This window comes from Neovison vison, chromosome 11 (assembly GCF_020171115.1).
Source record: "Neovison vison isolate M4711 chromosome 11, ASM_NN_V1, whole genome shotgun sequence".
Lineage (NCBI taxonomy): Eukaryota > Metazoa > Chordata > Mammalia > Carnivora > Mustelidae > Neogale > Neogale vison.
Genome location: NC_058101.1, coordinates 29,760,313 through 29,773,549, shown reverse-complemented (window position 1 = coordinate 29,773,549; position 13,237 = coordinate 29,760,313). Strand labels below are relative to the sequence as shown.

General features: G+C 35.6%; 1 protein-coding gene across 2 annotated transcripts in view; it reads right to left on the bottom strand.

The window, feature by feature from the left end:
• GABRA2 (gamma-aminobutyric acid type A receptor subunit alpha2) overlaps positions 1 to 13,237 on the bottom strand; it is a 123,766-nt gene that overhangs the window by 51,136 nt on the left and 59,393 nt on the right. For both annotated transcript variants that reach the window (XM_044224461.1, XM_044224460.1), the window contains exon 5: positions 2,069 to 2,289. In XM_044224461.1, the coding sequence (XP_044080396.1) occupies positions 2,069 to 2,289 (221 nt within the window). The remainder of the gene's footprint in view (positions 1 to 2,068; positions 2,290 to 13,237) is intronic.

Sequence of the window (13,237 nt, the reverse complement as noted above, 5' to 3'; positions counted from 1 at the left end):
ACAACCATAGAACAAAACTGATACAAGAATTCAATACTAGCTCATAGGAGTCTCCTCCAAAATATGTCAACTGTGAAGGAGTATCACATACTATACATACTATATACAGGTACATGGATTTAAATATAGAAGTAGATACAGATAATACATAGATATGCCTCTTAGAAATACCTTGTTGAAACTAGACTATGGGCTAAATTATGGACACAAGCAATGTATTGTTAAATAAATATTGTTCTTCTATATCTACATGATCACATTAAAGAGTAATCACAGCAAAAAAAAAAAGAGTAAACATAACAAACTTGTTGTAAAGACAGTCATCAATTATTCCATTTCACACACAGGTAAAATGGATAGAAATGGTATTAAACTGAACTTAGAGAAGACTCCTATGACGAGCAAAACAAATGTGGCCAACAATTTAATTATTACATATACTTCTAGGAGAGTATTTAAGTAGAACACCAAGAAATATTTTCCAAAACTGTATGTTCTCTGCCAACATTTTGTTTAAAGCCAAAACTTCCCATCATTGTCTTAATCCACGGGAATATTCAAAGTGTAAAACCAACAGGGATATTGCATCTGTATTATAAAATTCAGAGAGAGAGGCAAAGAATAGCTAGCACTTCCATTTTAGGCAATGGCCATTTAGTAATCAGTTCTCAAGAATTTTTTCTTTAAAGATCAGGATTATAATTTTGCCGCTTTTTAAATAACTTATACAACTGAAATCTACCACCTAACATTTCATATGAAATAATAACACATCAAATGTTTAGAACACATATCTAATCTATATTTAATGCTAATAAAAATTACCCATGTTTTAAAGCCTTTATTAAGCATTTAATTTTTAGGTTATACATCACTTTATTAGGTTTGTGACTGTTTTCTTTCTTATATAATTAACTTATTTTAAAAGATTAATTTATAAGTAGAGTTAAAATGTAGTAGTTGCTACACTGTAAATATAAATATATACTGTATATGTAAATATACAGTCAGCAACTATGTATTTAATTTTTAAAAAAAAGATTTTATCTATTTATTTGAGAGAGAGAGAAAGAGAGAAAGAGAGAGAGAGAGAGAGAAAGAGAGAGAATGGGCGGGGGAGGGGCAAAGGGAAAGGGACAAGCAGACTCCCCACCAGACTGGGAACTTGATACTGGGCTCTATCCCAGGACCCCAAGATCATGACCTGAGCCAAAGTCAGATGCTTAGCTGACTGAGCTGCCCAGGTGCCCTTCTTTAGATAATTTTTTAAAGGTTGAATCATATGAAATTTATGCTACGTGATACTATTTGACTTACAAAATGGCAGTTTATATTGTTCAATCTAATATATATGCTTATGGTATTTGTAAACCTTATTGAATAAAAACTACCTCTTGAAAAAGTTTTCTTTTTCTTTCCTTTAGGTTAACTTTATAAGGAGGAGCAAAATATTAAGTAAAAGCTTGCTTAAAAATCACTTAAAATGTTGATGGCATATCTGACGAAATACTAAAAATAAAATTAGATGACGGTATAAAGGAAATTTTAAATTATGACATTCAAGCTGTACTTAATTAAAATGTAGTGTGAAAAAGAAATAGACAAAAACAATTCTTAATAGTTAAGGTAATGCTTAAGTTTTAACACTCAGATGATAATCAGTCTCATAAACACTATTTTATCTTATTTTATTTACCTTTTTAGAGAGAGAGAGAGCATATACAAATGTGCATGAATTGGGGGAGGAAGCAGAGGGAAAGAGAGAGACAGAGGAAAAATCTTATTAAGCAGGCTCCATGCCCAGCACAAAGCTAGACACGGGGTTTAATCTCACGGCCGAGATCACGACTTGAACAGAAATCAGGAGTCACATGCTTGACAGACTGAGTCACTCAGGTGCCCTGTTTAATCTTATTTTAATATCTAGGGATTTATAAAGCATGCTATGGGTACCTCAATAATCTGTTATAAAAATTTTCAATTTGTGCTAATACTTGACAACTAGGTTGTTTGTTTAATACATGGATTTTCAGCACTTAAATGCAATGTATCAAACCTGAAAGCTTACCTCATTGTGTACAGCAGAGTCCCATCGTCCTGGATTCGAAGAAGCTTATTTGGCATTGTCATATTATGAGCGACTGATTTCTTCCCATTGTGAAAGAAGGTATCAGGAGTCCAGATTTTGCTAGCCATTAAATTGTTAAGTCGAAGAATGTTCATAGGACCTTTAAATTTTAACCGTTCATCTTTCCATTTTTGTCGAAAGAAAACATCAATTGTATATTCCTGAAATAGAAAATAGAATTCTTTGGAAAATAATAAATGTTTTAGACACAAGGTCACCATAAAATTCCAACAAAAATAGTAATTAAAAAAAGTGTAAAAAGAGAGACTACTATACTGAGAGAAGAAAGTTTTGAAAAATTATTTATCAATAAATGTTGCCACTTACAATGAGATAAGCGTATGTATATATACAATTAGCCACATATTATGAAAAGAAAAGTTTAAGTCTACTTTACCCTGGCCTCTTTCAATCGAACAAGGTCTTAAACTGCTTTCCTGCATCCTAGAACTTAGGAGTAAAGGAGAAGGAGCATGCTTGGGAGCAGGGTCTTGGTTATTGTTCTAAGTAGTTTATCTCAAAAAAGGGTAAGCAGGCAGCCTTCTCAGTAGCCAAAAAAAAAAAGGCAGGAAAAAAGAAACAACTATTAAACAGTCAAATCTGTATGAGTCATCATCTGCTGTTGCTAAAAGAACTATAAAATATCGTATTTCTTTTTTAATCCTAAAAAAAAAATGGTGAGATACCATATTGCTAGCAAGAATGTATTAGTGGATGATAATTTCAATAGAGTTTATTTTATAAAATTCGTTGTAATAAAAATACTTAGACAAGTTATTGTAATAATTAAAATACAAATATTTTACAAATAAATGTCCTCAGGTTAAAATGTACTTATAAATATTCATACAGATGAGCTAGTGGTCAATTCCTATATTACCACTGTTCAACACTTTGAGGTTGCTTAATCAATCAGTATGACTTTCTCACCTCCTCTTTCTCCTTCCCCTATTCCCTGCCTTCCTCTCTCTCTCTCTCTCTCTGTCCTTTTTAGAATAGACTGTATACTTTTTAGATACGAGGTCCAATTCACAATTGTGAATAATACTGATAATCTATTAGATGTTAAAATTTTTGTCAATGTGTTTTTGTGCAAACACTTACATGACAGATCATCAAAATACTCAATTACACACTTGAGAATGGAAATTCAGAAACTATCCTTTGAGCCCAAAGCCACAGTCATCATATTTTAAATAAACACCTTAGCAATTGGCAATTTCATTCAACCAAAATTATGCATATGAAAAAGGATAGATTAAAAAGGCCATGTACTTAGGAAAATATCAAATTATTTGTACAAACTTTAATCAAGTAAGTGATTCCAGTGATGTCTCAAAAACTGGATGAAGAAAATAAATATCAGCCACAGGTCATGATATACAAACAGGAAGTAAGCAAAGGCTCTGGGCTGTGTCCCTGATCCTTAGGAGACAATTTCATGATTAAACTGATACTCACTCTCAGTGGTTTAGTCCTAATTTTAAAATGTTCAATTCTGTATAGATGTAACTCAGTTTTTTTAAAAAAACATCTAGATTAAGAGGAGAATCTTCACTATCTAAGTGTTTATGCAAGTGTTTCTTTCCAATTATGGTTCCCTAAAGTCCAAGCCTAATGTGAATACCTAAGACATTTATTTGTCCAGGAAAATTGAATGCATTTTACAACTTTCTATAAAACATCAAACTCAAATTTTCCATTTCTGTAAAATTATGATAAGTTTTATCTGTTTTAGAAGCTGTTGCTAAGGCAATTACTTCCTGCAAATTTACCCTATAGGAGATACACAAGGTTTATAAGCAGGAAGCTTCCAGTGAGTTCTTTTTGAAAAGTGTTCTCAGGAACAGTTTCTGAGCATTGATAATGTCCTGAGTATGTCTGTCAACCTGTTGAGAATGATCTGTGCCTTTTCTCTCCCACCCACTCCACCCAGGTACTCACATTTTGTTGTAGGCAATTTTAACAATCCCCACTTCTTACCATTTCTCACCTAAAGCAAGGCTTACCGGTCTGAGTCAGGAACTACTCCTAACCATACTCTCAGTCCTTTGAACACCCAGAAAATACATAGCCAGATGTCTGTGTATCTTCATTACTCGTCAAGTGTTCTATTACTGTAAGATCCCATGCTGCAATGGTATGTTTGTTCCTCTGCCTCCAGACAAGCTCGCAAATCTTCACAAAAGGCACCGTGGCTTTCATTTGTGTATTATTTTAGTTTGTTTTCAGACATATATGAGAGTATAAAGAATATAATAAACATCTTGTAACCATTGCCAGCAGAAATGCCACCTCAAATATTATTGAAGCCTTCTCTCTCATTTATTCCTCCTCAATCACATGGCCCTAACTCTCCAAGGAAATAATTATCTTGGATTTGGTGTTTATCATTCCCATACAGGTGCTTAAGTATTTACCACATAAATATATGTTTCCATATCACATTTTCAACATTTATGTAAATGGTATCATATAGTGTGTATACTTTCCTGACACTAACTTTCTTAGCTACATTATTGAAATTCATTCATGGTAATTTATCTAGTACTTTGATTCATTTCCATTGCTACACAGCATTATCTTTTGAGAATATTTCATAATATTCACCTTTTTTCTATGTTCTTTTTTTTTTTTTCCTATTTCCAATCTGTTATATAGCAAGTAATACTGCTACAAGCATTATTATACTTCACTTTCAGGACAAAGACCTGAGAGTTACTCTAAACCAGATCAAACTTTCTTTGTAAAGGGCCAATTTAATAAACACTGGAGGGTTTACAAGTTATATGGTATTACAACCACCCAATTTTGCTACTGTAGTGTGAAAATCTTCATTGATGATACATAAATGAGTCAGAATGGTTATATTCCAGTAGGTCTTTGTTTATAAAAATAGGTAACTGATAGGATTTGGCTGATGGCCCATGGAATGTCCACCACTGCTGTAGAGTAAACCTACGTGTGGGAATACTATAATGTATTTTATGTATATCCTCAACATAACAAGATATTTTCAAATTGAAATCCTAGAGGTCTGTAACCATGAACTCTCTTGTTTCTGTACAACATGATATAAATAGAATATTTCATTATAGCCATTGTGATTAGTGTGGAATGGCTGATACTTCTACCATTGGATTTCTCTATTGACTAGTGAAATTTAACATATTTTCATATATTTATTAAACACATTACTTTTTATGAAGGGTCTGTTTATTTCATGTACTCCATTTCCTCTTGGGTTGTCTTTTATTATTGAGTTATAGAAATTATTTACAGTTTCTGAATATAAATATTTTAAATATTAAATATACTACTCAGTATATTTACTACTCAGTAAGAATTATAATAAATATTATAAAGGTATGCAAATATCATAAATACATCCCTGTACATTTCTTCTAAAGATGCAAAAGTTCTGCTTTTTAACATTTAGGTTGTAGAATTATTATGTATGAGAAAAAAATTCAACATTGTTTTTTTGTTGGTTTGTTTGCTTGTTTTCAACTTCCTAGTACTATTTATTGACTGATACATCTTTCTCCACAGATTTGTAATGACATTTCTCTGATGTATATAGTGTCCATACCTATGTACCCAGTGTCCATGTTTCTGAGATTTCTCTTTATTTCTATTGTTTATCTATCCCTGCATTAATTCCAAAGTCATGGTTACTACAGTTATATAATAAGCATAATTAATAGTATTTTCAGTATTATTCAGTCAAAGACAATTTTTAATTCCCATTATGGCTTTTCTTTTTTTTATGTAGGAGATACGTGAAGTACGTTTGTATTTCCAAATGTATTGGTTTCCTTAATTATATTTTTGTCATTGATGTATAATTTTGCTGGATTTTAATAAGAGACTATGTTCTGAAGGTACCATTTCCAATTTATTAAAAATATCTTTGGATATAATGGTAATTTAGTCCATTTACATTTAATGTGATTACTTAAATATCGGACATATCCCCAGACTGTATTGTTTTAGCAGTGACAATTAAAATTATGAAGATCGAAGGGATCACTTATATAGATGTGTCATGATTAACTTATAAAAATAAGGAGGAAAAAATTCTAGAAAATTAAAGAAAATGAACCACTGGGGCGCCTGGGTGGCTCAGTGGGTTAAGCCGCTGCCTTCGGCTCAGGTCATGATCTCAGGGTCCTGGGATCGAGTCCTGCATTGGGCTCTCTGCTCAGCAGGGAGCCTGCTTCCCCCTCTCTCTCTCTCTGCCTGCCTCTCCATCTATTTGTGATTTCTCTCTGTCAAATAAATAAATAAAGTCTTTAAAAAAAAAAAAAAAAAAGAAAATGAACCACTGAAGAGCAGAAACACACACACACACACACACACACACACATACAATAGCAGGAAAAAAAAATACCAAACTAAGAAAAAAGAAAATTTAAGAAGCATGTAGAGATAAACAGTGTCAAACAGGGGTGCCTGGGTGGCTCAGTGAGTTAAAGCCTCTGCCTTTGGCTCAGGTCATGATCCCAGGGTCCTGAGATCGAGCCCCGCATCGGGCTCTCTGCTCAGCAGGGAGCCTGCTTCCACCCCCCCCACCTGCCTCTCTGCCTACTTGTGATCTCTGTCAAATAAATAAATGAAATATTACTAGTTAATTAATTAAAGTAGTAACTGAAGCCTTGCTAATAGAGAATATAAAGAACGATACTGGCACTCTCAATGCCCCATAAGTCGATGCTGGTCGTAGAGGTAAACCACTCAGGAATGGTCGAGTGATGTCTCCTTCATTTGCTCTCAGTGTTTTGTGATTTAGAATCAGGTGAATTTGCAAGTTATAGAATTTACTTTTGATTAAACTAACTCTAACAAAAATAGACAAATGGCTTTAAAAGATCAATGATAAATGACAGCACAGATTGAAGAAAACACTAATCATTACGCAAGCACAAGTGAACAACAACAGCGAACAATGAGTATCTATGCCTAACATGAGGTCTTCATTAGCCACATAAAGGATGGTGACCTAATCAAGTCTTACAAGAAATCTGCAAAGCAAATTTATAATTATCAATGGGGCTATTTAAAGTATGAGTTTATAACCACTGTTTCCTAATGATGACATTCATCTTAAGCACATATTGTACCCTGGAATAATGGTTACTGTGGCATAAGGCCATTGCAAGCAGCAAGTTCTTTAAAAAACTAAACATTCAGAACATGAGGAGAAGCATCGAGAATTGGTGGATGACTTTTTAAAAAATTAGAGTGATGGTTCAGTAACCAATAGCCAATGACAGATGTCTTAGATTTGAATTTATGTATCTTTTTCACCCATAAGTTATCAAAATAAATATTAAAATATAAATTTAGAAACAGATCTTTGATTGTTACTATTTTAAAGTACTTAGATAAATTTTTAAATAATACAGTTAAACAGATGAATTGCTAAAATATTATCATGAATGACAATCTTAAGTGAGACCAAAAATAAATCAACTTTATTAATAAATATCATTATTTCTGAAATAATGATAAGCATCTTACCTTTTATTATTCCAATTTCTGCATTAGTGTTTATCTTATATTTTAATGTATTAATAAAAATATACAGGTAAATAAATAAATAAATACAGTTGATTCACCAGTTTTTGTGGTTTTGTTTTCTAGATTAAAATGGCAGGGTCAAATAATATTCATTGCATATCCTTAAGGATAACAGGATTTCCAAATTATTTGCACTTGATTTCCTTAAATGCATATAAAATGCATATTCTCAGTATTTGAAAAGATCTTTTCCTGAAAGATGCCTTAAAATAAACCTCAGGCTTGCCTTGAGTGTTTACTAGTAGACTAAGTCAATGTTTTATTTGTGTTGTTAGAAATACAAAAGAATGCAATTTCTTCATATAAACTTAAGACTTGGACCCGTGAATTGAGATTCTAAAAGGAATAAATAACAACAAGATCAACTACAAAATCCCTCAGGGAATATACAAACAACTAAGAAGAGAATTTTGAAAGAAACCAAAAAAATCACAAAGATGGATTAGCACGCAGCTATGCCACAGTCTATGCTCCGGAGACGTGACTCTGACTGTTGGGTGAGACCAACAAGTTGAAGAATCCACATGCTTCAAGACTGGAAAAATTCTTTAAAGGAAACTTATCCAAATTCTCCTTTTTATAGCTGGGGTTATAGCTAAATTGCATCAGTTTCCTGTCTCCAAGCTTGGTAGAGGCAAAACCCACACAAGGACACAACTTCCAGTCCAATGTTTTAACTACCAATAAGTATTATTTCCATATTTGGTACTTCAAACAAGGATGATTTCAAAGACATGTTCACTTAGTGAAGGCGGAGTATTTTTTGTGCCTGATTACGTTAATTATAAGTCAATGCATGTAGCCAATTTCTGAAGAATTCTATCTACTCACTGAAACATAACCAAGTTACAGGACTGCTCTGGGGGCGATTTCTTATTTACTTTGATTTACTGAGCATGTTTTAAAGTACCAAAATTTATTTCATTTTACCCTTTTTGCTAAAAAAGGCTAGTCTCCTCTAAAGAAATAACACCCTTGGAATATACAAGAATGTTTAAGCTCAAATACTTCCAGTTGGTACTCAAAAGGGTATGAAAAGTACATGTAGCCCAGTATTAGCATTGCAAAAATTGCAAAAAAAAAAAAAAAAAAAAAAAAAAGGAGAAGCTTTAGAACAGAGCAGCAGTGTGCCAGTCAATCCAGTTAATACAAGATCATAAAACCTTATTATGCAAAGAAGCTCACACAAACAGATTCAGACTACCACAGCTGCTGCAATCTCTGACCACTGTGCAGGTAAGGCATCTAGGTTTTCTCTTTGGAACTAGGGGCTGGGCAAGTTTCACAAATTAAACACTGATACTACACAGTCAGAATCTGAGAGTAGATTATTCAAATATATCTAATAAAATATTCAAAATGATGAATAGCTATAATAGTTAACTGCAATTTGCTTAATAGAATTTTTAAACTTCACAATAACTGTATTAAAATATGCAGAATATCCTGATTTCATAGGTGGAAAATACCTCAGAAACCATACCTATTTAAAGAGAGGAGATAGAGAATGCCAAGCTTTGAATTCAAGTGTGCTTCCTAACACCATTCCCTTTTTGTTACATCATACGTGAAAAACAATCCTTGAAGGCAGGCCATCAGAGTGAGATTGCCATCTTTTATCGACCAGTAAATAGATGTTAGTCATGGATTGTGGAAGGTTACCCGGAGAATTTAGTTGCAAAGTTGAGAATGGAGTTTTAGAATCTCTGTCGAAGTCTTCTTCCCACATTGAAAACTGACTTAAACATTAGATCAAAAGATAACAAAAATAATAAATCAAGTAATTTAAAATAGATGTTAAGAATAAGAACTTAGGCTCTGTGGTTGGGTTGATTAGGGTACTTGACCTTGAGCAGGTTTTTTAATCTCACTCTTCCAGATGACTTATCTATAAAATGGTGACAATAATAAAATCGACTTCTTCTTATAAGGACAAAGTGGATAATATGTACAAAGTTCTCGGAAACAGTTTGGACATTAAGGAAGGAAGCTTGATATAAATCACCTTCAAAATATATTTCTTCCCCCATTCCCCATACTCAACAACAGGGCAGTGGGACAAGTGAGGGACACCCGGTAGCAGCAAAAGGTCATGAAATAAAGTGCCAACAGCACAGGCTGAGCCACACAAAGTCCATTAAGGAATAAGCCACCAGAGTTTTTGGTGTTTGGGCAATAAAGAGGTCACTGAGAAGATATCACAAATGTGACCCATGAGATAAACTGCCTTTGCCGGCTATACAAACGGCACCTGTTGCCAAGAGAGAACCACCAACAGAACAGGCTAAGTAAAAATATATTGTCCTCCATTTTTGTCATCTCCCTTTCCCTTGCCTCAACTCTGGCAGACCCAAAAAGGGGAGAGGAAGAGCAGATTATAGCCTTTTGCCCACTGCACATTGCTTAGCTGTGAACATGGCTGCGAAAAGGAGAGAAGATCCAACAGCATCAAAGACTGATGTTTCAATTGGCCTGCACTGGACTCTGATATTTGAAAGTGAACAGAAAGCTACAGGATGCACTCAAGATATTGTCACAATGTTGGGGGTGGGGAGGGAGATCCAAAAATGAAGTGTTGTTGAATTTGATCAGCTGAATTTCTAAAGCCCTTGGGGTGAAGTCCAAACACTTTCTTGCAGCGTCCGAGTCCCAGCATGATCTCCCCCACCTTTCCTCTCTAGTCCGGTGTTTGGCAGTAGGCACCCTCCCACTCCACTCTGCCTGGAGCAATACTGATACTTCAGGGCCTCTGATGTGTCCTGTTCCAACCAAGTCCCGAAACTCACTGATCTCTGCTACAGAGGCTCTTCCCCGCCAGTCCCTACATCTGGCCAACTTTCATTCCACACTAACAAGGATTGTGATCACCTTCTTCAACGCTGTAACACCAGCATCTAACAAACTGCCCAGAACACAGGAAATAAACAACAATTAGTCAATGAATGAATGAATGAATGAGAGGCGTCATTAGAAATTAAATGTAGTAACAAGGATTCTGGGCAACAAGAACTCTAATTCCCTAGAGAGAAAGGCATCAGCAGAGGCATATGGTAGATAAGCTCTCAGATATCTTATGGCACTCACCTGCCTGCAATACCTTAATCCTTAAATTTAACAGTGTGAAGTGTATAATGTTTGCATGTGTGTTTTTGTGTAACTATATTAAACTAACCACAGTAATCTTTTAGTCTGTATGGTGGCTACATTTTAAAGAATGTTGACACTTATCAAAACAGCTATGCCATTAATCAGTCCTCTGGTAAAAGAGATCTACTGTGTCTTAAAGTTTCATTTGGAGATGGTTTCGCAGCTTTCTTTTTTGGGCAATTGGCCATAAGGCCTTTGTGATCTGGCTCTGTGTTTCTTTCTAGCCTCATCTCTGCATGAGATCCTCATCCCCACCCAACCCCCCCCCCCCCCCCCCCCCCCGCCAAGATCCTTTAAAGCATTCTGGGCTCAAGTCACACTGAATTTTTGCATTTTACTAAATTCAACCCTTTCCAGTTTGTGCTAAAACACTCTCCTCATTTGTCCTCTGTAGTTATCTTCTTTTCCTAGAAACCTTCTCAGATATAGATATCCTATACCCACATACCCTCTGCTACATAGTCATCCATAAATACTTCAATAAATGCATGATCCCACTGTTTCAAAGTTGATAACTTTTCTTAGCTGTTTCCCCACATCACTGTGAACAACTTGAGGACAAGCACTGGTTATACTTAGGGATTTCAGCTCCCACATGGCGACAGACACAGAGCACGTACTTAGTAAATCTTGTTGAAATGAGCAAACACAACTCACGCCTTGTAGTAGCTCAGACAGCAGTAAAGAAGAAAGACGTGAAGATTTTTATAATCCAGTATGCGAAGGCATAAAAACGTGAGTACACCATGTGGTGGAACACAAGGACAAGGACTAACCCTACTTGGAGTAGCCAACAAAGACATTGGAGAAGATGAAACTTGAACTTGGCCTTGAATAAATGAAAGATCTCCAGTTGGCAAAGGAGGGAAGCATCACAAGAAAAGTGAAAAACATCTCCACAGAGTTGTTAAAGATAATGGCATGTTCAGAAAACAGTGAGTTCAATGCAATCTTTAAAAAGAAAAACCTCACTGATAGTTATAATGCCTTACACCTACTGCCCTCTGTCTCGCCTCCTCTCCTCACCCATGTTGCTTAAAAATGTTGCTTCCACGATTTCTCCATTTCCTCACCTCCCACATGCTCAACCCACTGCAATCTGGTTGCTTTTACCACGATCAGCAAATACCTCCGTGTTCTTAATCTAATGATACATTTGAATCCTTTTCTTGGCTTTTCCATAACATGATATCCTTGCTCTGTCCCTACTTTTGCAGTGCTCTCTTGCATTGGTATGGGTGCCTGGGTGGCTCAGCGGGTTAAAGCCTCTGCCTTCGGCTCAGGTCATGGTCCCGGCATCCTGGGATTGAGCCCCGCATCGGGCTCTCTGCTCTGTGGAGCGCCTGCTTCCTCCTCTCTCTGCCTGCCTCCCTGCCTGCTTGTGATCTGTCAAATGAATAAATAAAATCTTAAAAAAAAATTATATTCTCCTGGTGTGGTAGGAAACCATTGGGAAAATCCTCACCATGGGATATGAACTTTCTGTGTCTGCCAACAATCTACATATAATGGTAACCCCTAAGAAAATTTATGGGAGTAGCATCAATAGACAACATCTATTATTCTTGACTAGGGAAAACAAATTCTGTGTGACTCCCCCCCAGAACAAAGATTCCACACTTGAAACTTGGAGAAAGAACATGCGACCTCTGCAATTTTAATTTTAAAAAAATCACCCAAGTTCAGAAATTATAACTATTTATTATTTAGTTTATAAAAAGGAATGGGGGAATGTTAAAGAGTGCCCTTCTGTGTAGGAAGTCAAGAGAACTATCACCTGAACCCCACCCTCTTGCAGGAAGGTAGGATGGAGTCAATCTAGTCAAACTGCCTTTATTCACCCTCTTTTCTGAAACTATTACGCCACTCCCTAGGTTAGATTTTACTCTGGGCAAAATCCAAGAGTCCTCCCCATTACCACATGAATAATACCACCATCAGTATACAGAATCCTACCTTTTTTTTTTTTTTCTCCAAGATTTTATTTATTTATTTGACAGAAAGAGAGATCACAAGGAGGCAGAGAGGCAGGCAGAGGGGTAAAGGGAAGCAGGCTCCCCGCTGAGCAGAGAGCCTGATGTGATGCGGGGCTCGATCCCAGGACCCTGAGATCATGACCTGAGCTGAAGGCAGAGGCTTAACCCACTGAGCCACCCACACGCCCCTATAGAATCCTACCCTGACAGAAAAATGTAAATGATACAAACATCTGACTATGGTTCATCATTGCATCTGATAAGGAATAAAAGGCAGTGATTTCTAACTTTTGTTGTTAAGGATCGAAACATAGTCTGTTTCAGAAAAGGAAATCCTCCTTTATGTGGACAGACACCTCCAGTCGCTTCATAGTCTCCTCTAAAATCTGTTTTATTCTCTTGT